The sequence below is a fragment of the Serinus canaria genome, chromosome 25 (assembly GCF_022539315.1).
Source record: "Serinus canaria isolate serCan28SL12 chromosome 25, serCan2020, whole genome shotgun sequence".
Taxonomy (NCBI): Eukaryota; Metazoa; Chordata; class Aves; order Passeriformes; family Fringillidae; genus Serinus; species Serinus canaria.
Window position 1 is genome coordinate 6,877,554 of NC_066338.1, and position 15,512 is coordinate 6,893,065.

The 15,512-nt window shown below is 48.8% G+C and overlaps 2 protein-coding genes across 2 annotated transcripts in view; one reads left to right on the forward strand and one right to left on the reverse strand.

Annotated features, from left to right (window-relative positions):
• Positions 1–15,512, reverse strand: part of LOC115484925 (zinc finger protein 208-like) — a 513,901-nt gene that overhangs the window by 390,831 nt on the left and 107,558 nt on the right. The window contains 2 exon segments of the mRNA XM_050984212.1: positions 7,438–7,876; positions 14,016–14,455. Of these exon segments, the coding sequence (XP_050840169.1) occupies positions 7,438–7,876; positions 14,016–14,455 (879 nt within the window).
• On the forward strand, positions 2,109–6,408 carry LOC127060480 (spidroin-2-like). The gene is made up of 2 exons (XM_050984044.1): positions 2,109–3,750; positions 4,802–6,408. The coding sequence occupies exons 1-2, from the start codon at positions 2,388–2,390 to the stop codon at positions 4,849–4,851; spliced, it is 1,413 nt and encodes a 470-aa protein (XP_050840001.1). The 5' UTR covers positions 2,109–2,387; the 3' UTR covers positions 4,852–6,408.

Below are 15,512 nucleotides of genomic sequence, written 5' to 3' on the forward strand. Positions count from 1 at the left end.
CCCACCCAGGGACGCCAGATGTCCGATCGGCTGTGTGTCTCTGTCGGACATGCGTGGGGTGGTTCGCGTGGGACGGTTCGCAGGCAGCCCGCGATGAACAGACGAGTCTGGACTCCTCTATAGTTCAGTCTTCAGGTTGTTTATTAAAGCTTATCTCTAAGGTTTTTGTTCTGCCCAGCCGAGATCTGACCAGCAAGGCAGCCACAAGCACTCTCTGCCCCTTTAGGGCGGTCGTACATTCTTATACTGATAATTGCGTATGTGATATTTACAATTTTTCTCCAATACCCATCACCTTTATTAAACAGTGCACCTTTAGTATGAACCAATCTAAAATGCACACATCACAGAGAAGATGGATGACAAGAAGAAGGAGAAAAGCCACGAGGTCGGGCCTGAATCCTCCATCTTGCCTCCATTAGACCCCCCTGTACCAAAATCTTAAAACCTATATTCTATTCTATAAAAACACCTGCCCTACACCATTCAAACCTCTGAAACTTCCATATCCTCATGCTTTGATAGCACGACCCTTGAAGGGTCAAAATCAAGCCACCAGGTGCTCTTGGCTACATTCCAGGACTTCTGAGCCCCCCAAGGGGTCTCCCTGGGACTCAGAGCATCCGAGGTGATGCGCTGAGTTCCCACAGTACCTCAGGGTGATCAGATTGTTGGGTGAGAACTATGTGTAAATATCACTGTTGGCTGAATGTTACTACCATTGTCTGTGTATAGCTGTATGTTGGATGTATAATGTATGTGTTTGTAGAGTTAGAATAAAAATTAGTTTAGCAGTAAGCTGACGATATGGGGATAAGGGCTGGAATGTCCTGGGTGGACTATATGATGCTTTTATCCCCATTCGTCTTTTCTGTTTATGTTAAATAATAAGTTTTTCACCTTTAAGACTTGTTTCAGAAAGAGAAGGGGGAGAGAAGAAGCAGCAGTTTGTTTTCAGACACTGCACTCATTCCTCCACGTTCCTGCTCCTGCGCTGTGTTGTCTGCAGATGGACAGACAGCGGGACAGAGCTCTCCTTTGTTTTAGTTAGTTTTACCTCACTGAGGCAACAAAGTTCTGTGCACTGTGGGTTTTTTCCCTTTTCTTTGGACCTGTTTAAACTTCCTCTGGACTGAACGCCCAGAAGAGCAGCAGCAGCTCCACCTGTGGCCCACCAGGCCAGGCCTGGGCCGTGGCATTTCCACTGTTGGAGCGACTGATAAGAGACTGAGCCAAGCTGCAACCTGGGGAGGGGCTTTTCTGAATTTGTCATCTCATTTGGAGCAGGAAGAGGTTTTATTGTTTAATATTGTTTATGTTATTATTTAATATTGTTTAGGTTTTATTGTTTAATAAATAGGTGTGGGAACTCAGCGCATCACCTCGGATGCTCTGAGTCCCAGGGAGACCCCTTGGGGGGCTCAGAAGTCCTGGAATGTAGCCAAGGGCACCTGGTGGCTTGATTTTGACCCTTCAAGGGTCGTGCTATCAAAGCATGAGGATATGGAAGTTTCAGAGGTTTGAATGGTGTAGGGCAGGTGTTTTTATAGAATAGAATGTAGGTTTTAAGATTTTGGTACAGGGGGGTCTAATGGAGGCAAGATGGAGGATTCAGGCCCGACCTCGTGGCTTTTCTCCTTCTTCTTGTCATCCATCTTCTCTGTGATGTGTGCATTTTAGATTGGTTCATACTAAAGGTGCACTGTTTAATAAAGGTGATGGGTATTGGAGAAAAATTGTAAATATCACATACGCAATTATCAGTATAAGAATGTACGACCGCCCTAAAGGGGCAGAGAGTGCTTGTGGCTGCCTTGCTGGTCAGATCTCGGCTGGGCAGAACAAAAACCTTAGAGATAAGCTTTAATAAACAACCCGAAGACTGAACTATAGAGGAGTCCAGACTCGTCTGTTCATCGCGGGCTGCCTGCGAACCGTCCCACGCGAGCCACCCCACGCATGTCCGACAGAGACACACAGCCGATCGGACAACTGGCGATCCCTGGGTGGGCTCAGGTGGGCTCGAGAAGGGCTCAGGTGGGCTCGAGACGGGCTCAGGAAGAGCACAGGAGGAACACAGCCTGAGCCAGGCGGGCAGCTCCCACAGCTGGACTCGTTCCCGGGAGTACGCTGATATCTCCCGGAGAAAGCAGCGTCTGCAGACGGAGAAAGCAGCAGCCACTGAACAGCAGCAGCCACTGAGACCATCAACAATCATCGCACTCCTCTTCCACCGAAGGAGACTCGTACCAGGACAGCCCGGACCGGAATCAGAAAGGCGCCTCTGATCCCATCTCCTGCGGACTGCTGGACAGGACCAGGAGCCTTCGGACTGCCCCGACGACACAAATTCGGTGAGAAGGTTCAGATTTAAAACATCAATCACTATGGGAGGCACATACACTAAGGAGCAATTAGAAATCTTAGCGGCCTTACAAGGCTTGGCACAGATGCACACAAAGGGAATTCCCAAGAAACATCTTAAAGATTTATTACTGTGGGTCAGACTTAATTACCCGCATTCAGAGACCCGGTTGTTATTTGAAGTGGGTTTCTGGCAGGAGGTCAACAGGCACATATATTTGCTAGCAACAGAAAAGGATGAGGCAGCCTTGAAGTTATTATCTCCAGCAAGGATTATGTTGGAGGCAATTTCGGCTGAAGCTAGAAGCGCAGCCGGGCAGTTAGGTGATAAAAACCCCGGAAAGAAAAGGGGGGGTCAGGGCACGGGACAGAGACTAACTCTGGTCTCAGATAGCCCGGGAAAAACTGTCCCCGAAGAAGAGGAGGGGCAGGAAAAATTAGAACTGCCTTCACTTCCAATTCCCCGAAAACCCAAGAAAACCCCAAAGCGTCCTGAGACCCCAGAGAATTTAGGAGACTCAGACACCGAGTCAGACACGAGTCCTGTCCCAGAGCCAGGCGATCCTGTTGGGGGGGAAATTCCCGAGTTACAGGAGCCGAGGGCGGAAAAGACAGGAGGGGGTGTGGAGTCGCGAACGGGGGTGGAGGGGAGCGGGACCGGCACGGAGGCACCGAGCCGCGGCGACCGTGATTGCGCAATAGGGGCGGCGTCGGGGGCGGCGGCGGCGGCGGTTCCGGGCGGGGAAGGAGGATTTGTGAGGGCAGGGGGGCATAGCACGGGTGGTACGGGTGCCGTGCCGGAAGCGGCGGCTCAGATGATACGCGCGGGGCGGGAAGCGTGCGCGGGACCGGGGGCGCGCGGGATTTCCGGGAAGGGCGGAAGCTCCACTGCGTCCATCTCAGATACGGGCAGTGAGGCGAGCGGAGCCTCAGAGACCCAGGCGGGGCCCGGCGGGAGGCGCAAGAAACGCATGACAATGACATCACAGCACCCGGAAACAGGGATGCGGCGTTCTACCCGGATCGCAGCGCGCACGCGGGCCAAAGCGCGGGGCGAGCTTGTCGCGAGGAGGCGGGGCGTGAATACGACGTCAGAGGGGGAGGGAGAGTCGGAGGCGGAGACCGAGGGGGAGGCATCGGAGACGGAGCGGGGCGGAGACAGTGACGTCAGCTCAGGGGAGACGGGGGGCGTTCCCGGGGCCGCGCGAGCACGGAGGGTGCGGGCGGAGCGCGGCAGGGGGAGGGTCCCGCCCCCGGCGGCATCTCGGACGAGGAGGGGGCGTGGCCACAGCTCCAGTTCCCGGGGCTCCACCCCTTCCCCGGTCCCGATCCCCATGGCTCCGATCCCTGAAAGGCAGGCTTCACCCCCCCCAGGGGGACGTGCAGGTATTCAGCCTACATTGGCAGCCCAAGAAAAAACCGTGCGAACCCAATCTCGTAGCAGGTCTGCAGCAATGCAGCAATTCTTTCCTACAATATATAAAGGGAAAGGTGCAGAGAAAAAAGCAATGTTACCAGAGCAGATGGATTACCCATCGACCTCGGAGTTTCGAGGGTTTGAAAATACGCCATATGGAGCGGATCAACAGGGGGATGATGTGATACAAATCACAGCATCGCAAGGCATTCCTGCATGGATGTTTTCAGCAGCAGAGGCAGCGAAAAGCTTTGTGCATTCATTCAACACAGCAAAAAAAACAATCACGAAGATCTCAAATCTCCTTTTTACATATAGGGGCAAAGCCAAAACCCTCGTTTCAGATGCAAAACGTGAGGAAAAAAAAAAAAAAAAAAAAAAAAAGTTGTCCAAAATCAGAGAAAAGTGAGAAAGCACCAGGCTTTTGCCCAAGATACAGGAAAAAGGAAGGGAAAATCAATGCAAATCAGTGTTGTTCTAAATATGATGTAGATGGAAATCTTCTGTTTTGAAAAATGCCTCTCAGGGAGAGAGATGGTACCATATAAAGATAGAAGCATTAGTAAGGATTCAATTACTTGAAGTTCTCTGAAGACAGAGCATTTGAGAAACATTATTCAGATCCTATCTGTGGGGTCATCAGCTGATTCTCCAATGGTTCAGAGTTTTAGGGATTGTTGTCATTGAGTTTGTAACCTTTGTTAGATTTTATAGGTAAGACTGATAAATAAGGATTGCTGTTAATGTTATATGAATACTTTAAAAAGGTTGTCTTAACTCCTTCTAATACTTCCTGTTGATAAGTTGATTATATAATGAGAATTCTCAGAATTTGTGATAAGAATTATTATCAGGGTATTGTAGTGTTTATAGCCAGTCAGTGTTTTACTATCTCTTTTGGGTGAAGCCACATGTCTCTTCAGAATCTTGTCTTTATTTCCTAACTACTCACAGGTTTTTGGATTTCTTTTAAATCCAGATTGCCTCTCTTGTGGTTTTCTTCATTTATTGTTTCTTCAGTTATTACAGAGGTACCTCAGCCAAGATTTCAAGAAGTCTACTGTGTTTGAAGAATTTCCATCCCAACAGAAGTTTCAGAGGGATCCAATTATTAAATGGTTTGATAGATCTTTAATCCTAAGGTTTCTTATTCATAATTGCTGTTTTTAAGAGTCTCATTTTAAGAATGTGCTAAGTGATATCCATCAATTAGAGTTCGGGCTCTGGCCAAGTCCTAGCTCTACTTGAATGGAGTGATTGACAATCAGCCCAGATGTTTTCTGCATCAAAAAGTATTCAAGTCCTTTTGGCTTGGCAATTTGACCGTCTATGATAGCTGAACCTGTTTTCAGAGAGAGTTTGGAGAAACATGAATCCGGACATGGATTCTCCAGTTCTCTGCTGTTGTAAGGTTCATCAGCTGTCGCAGACTCTGGGATGACAGTTCAGTGTTGTAGTGTTTGACAATTGTATGATTGCAGATGTGTTATTGGTTATGTGTATTATCTAATTGATCTCTAATTGCTGTCATTTTACATTTCCCTATGCAATTGCATAGAGACTGAAACGGAGTTGATCAATGTTTTATTTTCATATCAGGACCCATTCTTCACCTCCAAGATTTTGAGAAAATCCTCCAGTCTCTTCGGGGACGTGGATTTGTTTGTGTTTTAGCAGGTACAAAAGTCCAGGTGAACCTCAGTGAAGAATGTGAAACTCCATCCAGTGCAAGACAATGTTGACAAGAAGCGCAGGCAAGAAAACGCTGGCCATTCCATAAGCAGAAAAGAAGATGTACAGATGTGGACTGCACAGAGATTCCAACCCTTGTGCTTTGCCCATAGAAGGCTGTGGACTTTGGGTCACTTCATGGGTGTGGGAATCAGTGGTGTTGTAAAATTGTTGTTAGATGATAGCTTGTTATACTTTTGTAAGGCTTTTAGTTCTCTTGTTCATTATGCCATGTGTTCTTCTGTGTGTACGACGTGCAATGAGTCAAGTTACCAGACAAGTGCTTTTTGTGCAAAGAGAGGGGGGAGATGTGGGAACTCAGCGCATCACCTCGGATGCTCTGAGTCCCAGGGAGACCCCTTGGGGGGCTCAGAAGTCCTGGAATGTAGCCAAAGGCACCTGGTGGCTTGATTTTGACCCTTCAAGGGTCGTGCTATCAAAGCATGAGGATATGGAAGTTTCAGAGGTTTGAATGGTGTAGGGCAGGTGTTTTTATAGAATAGAATATAGGTTTTAAGATTTTGGTACAGGGGGGTCTAATGGAGGCAAGATGGAGGATTCAGGCCCGACCTCGTGGCTTTTCTCCTTCTTCTTGTCATCCATCTTCTCTGTGATGTGTGCATTTTAGATTGGTTCATACTAAAGGTGCACTGTTTAATAAAGGTGATGGGTATTGGAGAAAAATTGTAAATATCACATACGCAATTATCAGTATAAGAATGTGCGACCGCCCTAAAGGGGCAGAGAGTGCTTGTGGCTGCCTTGCTGGTCAGATCTCGGCTGGGCAGAACAAAAACCTTAGAGATAAGCTTTAATAAACAACCTGAAGACTGAACTATAGAGGAGTCCAGACTCGTCTGTTCATCGCGGGCTGCCTGCGAACCGTCCCACGCGAACCACCCCACGCATGTCCGACAGAGACACACAGCCGATCGGACAAATAGGTTTTTTCCAATTTTCTCCAAGGACGTATTTTCTCCCTAACCAGTTTGGGGAAGGGGCCAGTTGAATCTGCTTTCCTAGAGGAGCCACTTTGGGAGTTCTCTCCCAAATTTGCCCTGAACCAGGAAAACAGGCCACCCCAACAATGCCATCCTGATCTGGCAGCTCTGTCGAAATGCTGCTGGAGCTCAGAGAGCTCTGGAGCTGGGACCCTTCCCTGGGAGCCTGGGCAGGGCCCCAGCAGCCTCTGGGGAAACACCTTTTCCTGAGATCCAACCTAAGCCTGCCCTGACTCAGCTGCAGCCGTTCCCTCCAGTCCTGTCCCTGGGCACCAGAGAGAAGAGGTTCCCACAGCCCCAGCCAGGGACCCACTCCCAAGGCTGTTGCCATGGCCACCAGGGCTGGGAACAGCTGGGATGCTCGGTTTCCACGGGCATTCGGGATGCTCGCTTCAGGAATGGCATTCCCCAATTTCTTGCTCCCGCTAAAATCGTGCTGCCCTCACTGCCCTCCCATGGAAAGAACAAAAGGCAAAGATCCCAGGATGGAATAAGAACAATTTATTGGGAAGAGCAATGAGATAAGCAACAAACAGGAAAAGAAACAATACTGATAACAGAAGGGCAGTAAAACTATTTACAGGGAAAATTACAACATCAACAACTGGCTCTTCCTGGCAACATATTTGCTCCTGCCTGGAAAGGACACCCTTCTCCTCAGGGACAGAGAGAGATTCTTTCCTGGCCCTGGCCATGACCTGAGGAGTGAATGTTATGTCATGGCCATAGTCAGACCCTCATGTTCTTCAATCCCACATCATGTCACTGGCAGGGGCAGGAAAAGGTACAGGTGTCTTCCCAGCATGCATCATGGGGAACATGGATAACCAGGGCTCTTCCTAATGTGAGTCCTCCCATGGGGGATGTAGCTGCAGCAGTGCATGCAGTGCACTGCAGTGGGGGTATTTGCAGGGCTTCCCTTACCGGTGCCTCCGTTTGTGACTGGTCAAGTTAGAGCTACAGGTGAAGCTCTTCCCACACTGGGAACACTCGTAGGGCCTTTCCCTGGTGTGGATGCGCCGGTGGATGACGAGGGTGGAGTTGTGCTTGAAGCCCTTCCCACAGTCGGGGCAGCGGAAGGGCCTCTCATCTGTGTGGATCCGCTCATGCACAAGGAGATGGGAGCTGGTGTGAAACCTCTTCTGACATGTGGGGCACTCGTAGGGCCTCTCCCTGGTGTGGATGCGTTGGTGCCTGACAAGTTCTGAGCTGCACCTGAAGCCCTTCCCACATTCCCCACACTCACAGGCCCATTCCCCAGTGTGGATCATCTGGTGGCGGATCAGGTGGGAGCTCTTCCTGAAGCTCTTCCCACACTCCAAACACTTGCAACACTTCTCCCCATCACGAAGCTGCTCATGGGCTACCAGCTCTGAGCTCCGGCTGAAGCTCTGCCTACTTTCCTGCCTCAGGGTGGGTCTTTCCTCCTCAGAGCAGCCTGGGCATCCCTGGGAACACAGGCTAACCATAACTAAGGCTGCTATGGCTATTATCCAGTTTGTTTTATGGCTTAATAATGGATTTTTAACTTCCTCTGGAAGGCAGGCACATGGATTCAGAGCTATCAGACAATAAGTGTATGTTTTTGGGTTACTTTTATAATGGCACTTACTGTGAGGAAATGACACCGGGGGAAATTTTCTCCCAGCACTTACCCCAGCTCTTTGGGTCTGCCCCACCAGTTTTCAAAGGGTTCAGATCCACTCTAAATGCTGATGATACCATACAGTGGTTGGTGTTGCTGATAGGACTGTTCTATTTAGCATTCAGAGATAAGGGAAGATTATCCTGGATAACCACGCTGACACCTACCCCAGAGACAAGGGATGCTGCTGTCCTAGAGCCTGACCCTGCCCCACAGCCCATCTCACAAATGAACCACCCAAGTTTGGTGGGGGTTCTAGTGAAAGAGATGGGACAGATGCTGAAGGAGTACATTTCCACAGCTGGTGAAAAACCCTCCCCCTGCCACAAAGAGGGAGAGTCTGATGGTGCAGCAGTGGAACCCACAGATGTTACAACCATCCAGGTTCCAGCTGAACTGCAAAGGCAATCACAGCCAGCAGCAGTCGCCCCAGTGGATACAGGGAGGTCTAAGACGAAGCCAGAGCAGCCAGATGAGGATAAGAAAGGAGGGCCCTCAGAACCCACAGGAGAGACAAGAGTTGAAATCATCACTGAGTCCCTGATGTATCAAAGTCTCCATAATCTGCACAAAGTCCTTGTACAACAGGGATGTGAGGATTGTACAGCCTGTCTACTTTGGGTCTGGGACCTTATGGGTACAGGTGTGCAACTGGATGGTGGTGAGGCAAGGAATCTGGGACCCTTGACACAGGACTCAGGTATCAATCAGATTTTTGTAAGGGAGTCAGGCTCCCTTTCCCTCTGGGAGTGACTTTTAATGAGTGCCAGAGAGAGGTTTGTCCACGGGGAGAGAATGCAGGAGCACCATCATAGAATGTGCTGGAAGACTCTTGAGGAAGGGATCCAACAGCTGAGAGAAGTGGCAGTATTGGAGGTGCTCTTTGGGAGGGATGGACAGCATGATAATGACCCCGACCAGGTCAGGTGCACAGGGCAAATGTGTTGGAGTCTGGCAAATCTGGGGCCATCTCAAGACATCACCTTCATTGCAACGATTAATGCTGGTACCAACCGAGAGACAGTGGGCTCTGTTACCAACAAGCTTAGAAATCATGAGTGTGATCAATGGCCCAATGCAAGCTCATGTCTCTGCTGTAGTCCAAGAACTCAGAGAGGAGATGAGGGAGGAGGTGAGGAACAGTTCCCACATTGCACCAGTGGCTAATTGCCTACATAGAATGTGCCTTAATTTTTCATCCTCTACCTGTTTTTCAATTGCTGCAGCAATTTTTTCTACAAATTGAAGAAAATCACATTGTTTTATAGTGACATATTTTTTTTTTGGAGCTGCCATTTCCATTGTTTTAGTTATAGCATTCATACCTAATTGATGAGCCTGTGTTAAAACCAGTGGATACCACCATGCCTGTAAATCTGGATTAGAAAAAGGCCCTTGACCAAGCAATACATCAACTCCTGCAGCATGACGAGGGTCCTGCTGAGGTAGTTTCACATTATCTAAAGCTGTTCACTCAGCTAATTGCCTCCAATTTTCTTGAAATACCTTAGACTGCACTGGTTGAAACAAAACTGTTACAAATGCGCAATATCATAAGGAGACAGCAAATCTGTATTAACAATACGAATTAATTGCATTACTTTAGCAGAATTAATACCAAATTTAACTACTTTGAACTGAAGATCCTGCACAACCTTCCATGCAAAAACTTCATGACTATCACTTCGTCCTGAATTAGGAACTGCTTGAAACACAGGAAAAGCCATTTTACCATCAGCAACATCCATATCAACAACATCCAAGCCCTTTGGTGCACCTATTTTCTCCACTAAATCCCAGTCTCCTATCTCACCTGATTTCCTTTTATCATATTCCCAACACCGAAAAGAATCACGAACAGTTACAGTGACATTATCAGAAGGCCGAGCTTTTGAAACACCAAGCTTATTTCTATTACCAGTTTTACCAAGGTTATTTCTACTGCCAGTTCTATGAAGCTTATCTCTATTACCAGTTTTACAGCAAACAGAAGTATGCATTAATTCAGACCTTTTAACCCATGTAATTTCCTCACAGTCACTATCAGAATCAGAAAACAAAGGAGGAGAAAGAGTTAATATTTCCATGTGTTCAGGCAGTTCAGAGTCAGAATCAAGCAAAGGAGCAGATGGCTCAATTTGTTTCTTTTTTAAGGTCATCTTAGCCTGCCACTGTGAAGAGGACTCAGAGTTAGATTTAATATTAAGTTCAGCTAGTTGCTCTGCAGGGGAGGGGTACGTGGATTTGAAGCCTTTTGCAGACAAACACGAATGAGCCTTATCAACTTTTCCTGTAGCAACAGACCCAGCAACAGTCTCTGCAGGAAAAATCCCAGCAGAACACTCAGGCTGAGCTTCTCCCCTTTGCTGCTCCCCAGCAGCTTCAAGCTCCTCCTCCAGGTCTTTCTTGTCCTGCTCTGCTTTCCACTCCTTTAAGGTGTTATAAAGCAACCTCCAAGTAGAAGATAATTCTGCAGCTGCTTTATCCCTATTCTGAATTACTTCCAGCATTTTTCTCCAACTTCTTTTCAAGCTCTAACACTAAAAGCAGTAGCTACAGCAGTCTTAAAATTTTGAGACTTTGCCCATATTAAAATACTACGCAGAGCATAGTCCATTGTTTTAACTCCTTTTCTTTTTAAGGATGTTTTCCTTGTAGATAAAACAATCTGTTCTTTGCTTGTTAAATTATTTTCCATGATTCCCAGTGGCTCACCTTTTTTCTAGGTGTCAGAATCAGGTCTGGACTGGCAGCTCCACCCCGCTGCTCTCAGCTTCGCTGGGCTCCGGCCTCGCTGCCCCTCGCCCGGCTGTTCCATCACGTCAGGGTAGCACCAAATGTCACCGTTGGGCCAGATGTGACACACACACGTGACCAAGGTCCAGGAAGAAAAAAAGTTTTTATTCTGCATCTTCTCCAGTTTATACACCCTTAACAAAGCGTGATCCTAAGTCATTAACTACATCACAATAACTTATTATATTCATTGGTGCAAAGCAATCAGCGTCAATATAATTGGCAAAAGTTTTACAGAAATTTAATAAGGCACGTATACACATCTACTTAGGCACATAGTCTAGCTTGCAAAAATTCTCATTTACCTTTTCTAATTGGTTTTCATGCTGACGGCCTTGTCTTCTTCCTTGCTATGGATACACTTGAAAATCATCAAGTGTTATTTCTTCTATTAACTCAGCTTTGCTTGCAGGCCAGCTGTCAAGCCCCTCCATACCCATGTCCCCAAGGGTAGAGCTAATGAGGAGCACCAAAACAATGAGCAGGTAGACCAGGCTGCAAAGATAGGGGTGTCAAAGATAGACCTAGATTGGCAACATAAGGGGGAGTTATTCCTAGCTCGATGGGTCCATGATGCCTCAGATCATCAGGGCAGAGATGCACGAGACTGAGGGGTGGATCTAACCATGGACAGGGATTTGCAGGATATCCATGACTGTGAGATGTGTGCTGTGATCAAGCAGGCCCAGAAAGTGAAGCCCCTGTGGTATGGTGGGCAGTGGTCCAAGTACAGGTATGGGGAGGCCTGGCAGATTGACTACATCACACTGCCCCAAACACACCAAGGCAAGAGCCACGTGCTCACAATGGCAGAAGCCACCACAGGATGGCTGGAAACCCACCCTGTGTCTCAGGCCACTGCCCGTAACACCATCCTGGGCCTTGAAAAGCAAATCCTGTGGAGACATGGTACCCCTGAGAGGATTGAGTCAGACAATGGGACTCATTTCAAGAACGGCCTCATCAACACCTGGGCTAGGAAACATGGCATTGAGTGGGTGTACCATATCCCTACCATGCACCAGCTGCAGGAAAAGTAGAGAGGTAAAATGGACTTCTAAAAACACAGTTGAAAGTCTTGGGTGGGGGATCTTTTAAAAATTGGGAGCAGCATTTAGCAAAGGCCACCTGGTTAGTTAACACCCGAGCTTCCACCAACCGAGCAGGTCCTGCCCAGTCTGAGTCCCTGAATATAATAGATGGAGATAAAGTTCCAGAGGTACATGTCAGAGGTTTGTTAGGGAAGACGGTGTGGATCAATTATGCCTTGAGTACAGGCAAACCCATTCGTGGGGTTGTTTTTGCTCAGGGACCAGGTTGCACATGGTGGATAATGCAAAAAGATGGAAGAACACGATGTGTACCTCAGGGAGATCTGATTGCTGGGTGAGAACTATGTGTAAATATCACTGATTGCTGAATGTTACTACCATTGTCTGTGTATAGCTGTATGTTGGATGTATAATGTATGTGTTTGTAGAGTTAGAATATATATTAGTTTTAGCAGTAAGCTGACGATATGGGGATAAGGGCTGGAATGTCCTGGGTGGACTATATGATGCTTTTATCCTCATTTGTCTGTTCTGTTTATGCTAAATAATAAGTTTTGCACCTTTAAGACATTCCAGAAAGTGAAGGGGGGAGAGAAGAAGCAGTATTTTGTTTTCAGACACTGCACTCATTCCTCCACGTTCCTGCTCCTGCGCTGTGTTGTCTGGATGGACAGACAGTGGGACAGAGCTCTCCTTTGTTTTAGTTAGTTTTACCTCACTGAGTCAACAAAGTTTTTGGACTGTGGGTTTTTTCCCTTTTCTTTGGACCTGTTTAAACCTCCTCTGGACTGAACACCCAGAAGAGCAGCAGCAGCTCCACCTGTGGCCCACCGGGCCGGGCCTGGGCCGTGGCATTTCCACTGCTGGAGGGACTGATAAGAGACTGAGCCAAGCTGCAACCTGGGGAGGGGACTTTTCTGAGTTTGTCATCTCTTTTGGAGCAGCAAGAGGTTTTATTGTTTAATATTGTTTAGGTTTTATTGTTTAATAAATAGGTTTTTTCCAATTTTCTCCAAGGACGTATTTTCTCCCTAACCAGTTGGGGGAAGGGGCCAGTTGAATCTGCTTTCCTAGAGGAGCCACTTTGGGAGTTCTCTCCCAAATTTGCCCTGAACCAGGACAACAGGCCTCCCCAACAATGCCATCCTGATCTGGCAGCTCTGTCGAAATGCTGCTGGAGCTCAGAGAGCCCTGGAGCTGGGACCCTTCCCTGGGGAGCCTGGGCAGGGCCCCAGCAGCCTCTGGGGAAAAACCTTTTCCTGAGATCCAACCTAAGCTTGCCCCGACTCAGCTGCAGACTGTCCCTCCACTCCTGTCCCTGGGCACCAGAGGGAAGAGGTTCCCACAGCCCCAGCCAGGGACCCACTCCCAAGGCTGTTGCCATGGCCACCAGGGCTAGGACCAGCTGGGATGCTCGGTTTCCATGGGCCAGGGTTAGGAATGGGATTCCCCAATTTCTTGCTCCCGCTAAAATCGTGCTGCCCTCACTGCCCTCCCGCCTCCCATGGAAGGTACAAAAGGCAAAGATCCCAGGATGGAATAAGAACAATTTATTGGGAAGAGCAATGAGATAAGCAACAAACAGGAAAAGAAACAATACTGATAACAGAAGATCAGTAAAACTATTTACAGGGAAAATTACAACATCAACAACTGGCTCTTCCTGGCAACGTATTTGCTCCTGCCTGGAAAGGACACCCTTCTCCTCAGGGACAGAGAGAGACAGAGAGATAGAGAGAGATTCTTTCCTGCCGCTGGCAATGACCTGAGTAGTGAATGTTATGTCATGGACATAGTCAGACCCTCATGTTCTTCAATCCCACATCATGTCACTGGCAGGGGCAGGAAAAGGTACAGTGTCTTCCCAGCATGGATCACGGGGAACATGGATCACCAGGGCTCTTCCTAATGTGGGTCCTCCCATGGGGGATGTAGCTGCAGCAGTGCATGCAGTGCACTGCAGTGGGGGTATTTGCAGGGCTTCCCTTTACGGTGCCTCTGTTTGTGACTGGTCAAGGCAGAGCTCTGGGTGAAGCTCTTCCCACACTGGGGACACTCGTAGGGCCTCTCCCCAGTGTGGATGCGCCAGTGGGTGATGAGGTGAACAATTTGCTTGAAGCCCTTCCCACAGTCGGGGCAGCGGAAGGGCCTCTCATCTGTGTGGATCCGCTCATGCACAAGGAGACTGGAGCTGGTGTGAAACCTCTTCTGACACAGGGTGCACTCGTAGGGCCTCTCCCTGGTGTGGATGCGTTGGTGCCTGACAAGTTCTGAGCTCCAGCTGAAGCCCTTCCCACATTCCCCACACTCCCAGGCCCATTCCCCAGTGTGGATCATCTGGTGGCGGATCAGGTGAGAGCTCTGCCTGAAGCTCTTCCCACACTCCAAACACTTGTAACGCTTCTCCCCATCACAAAGCTGCTCATGGGCCACCAGCTCTGAGCTCCGGCTGAAGCTCTGCCTACTTTCCTGCCTCAGGGTGGGTCTTTCCTCCTCAGAGCACCCTGGGCTGGGTTTGGAGCCTGTCCTCCTGCAGGATCTCCGGGGATTTTCCTCTCCATTGGATTTCTGTGCTGTGGAGTCACTCAAAACGGCCTCTTCCACAAGGTTCTGCCGCGGGGATTTGTCCTCTCTGGTTTCCATCCTCAGCTCCTTGTCTGGGGAAGGAAGGACAAGGAGAGGATGGGATTTACCTTTGTGCCAGAAGAAAGGGGAAGGAGATCCCCACAGTGCATCCCCAGAAGGACAGCGATGGCACCATGGTTGTCCTGCAGCCAGGGGCCATGCTGGGCTGGGAAATGGAGCAGGAGAGAGGGGGATAGGGGCACTGACTTCTTCCTCACCTGCCTGGGTGTCCCAGGGCATCTTCCTCTTCCTCACAGCCTCCCCCTCCATCCAGTCAAGGTTAGGGAATGGGAAATCCTGGTTTGGGGAAAAATACAATGCATGAGCACATTGGGTTATGGGGTTCCTCTTGCCCAAGTCCATCTCTTGTGTTGCAGCTTATCCACAACGAGCCTCTGTGAGCAACCTGCCCTCCCAGAGCCCAGAGCACACTTGCTTAACCTGCTGATGGACAAGGCCAGAGATGGATCTTTGTAGAAGGCTCCAAACACAATTTATAGCAATGCAGATGGTCCAGGGACAGAGACAAAATGGGGCTGAGGACACGGGGTTATATAGGGGGGAAGGGGCGGATCTGAGGGTCAAGGACCAATGGGAACTGAGCACAAGGGGTGCAAAGGAGGGGCAGCCAACTGGGGAACCAATGAGGTAACAGGGGCGGAGCACTGCAGTAAACCGGGACCAATAGGGGACAAGAGAGGAGAGAATATTCTAGGGGAGGTACATATAAAGAAAAACCAGGATTGAACTGGGTGACACCAATGAAGCCTGCTGCATTAACATGAGCCTGGAAATGCTGATGGCTGACACCATTGTACTCAGAGGGGTGTCTCTCTTTGACCCTGGTCACCTTTGCCCTGAGATATTACAGCTCCAGTGTT

Excerpts from the sequence above, each read along its gene's own strand:
- LOC127060480 (XM_050984044.1), top strand. The coding sequence starts at position 2,388 with ATGGGAGGCACATACACTAAGGAGCAATTAGAAATCTTAGCGGCCTTA. Across the intron at positions 3,751-4,801 it reads CCCCCCAGGGGGACGTGCAG|TTATTACAGAGGTACCTCAG; the intron begins GTATTCAGCCTA and ends TTGTTTCTTCAG.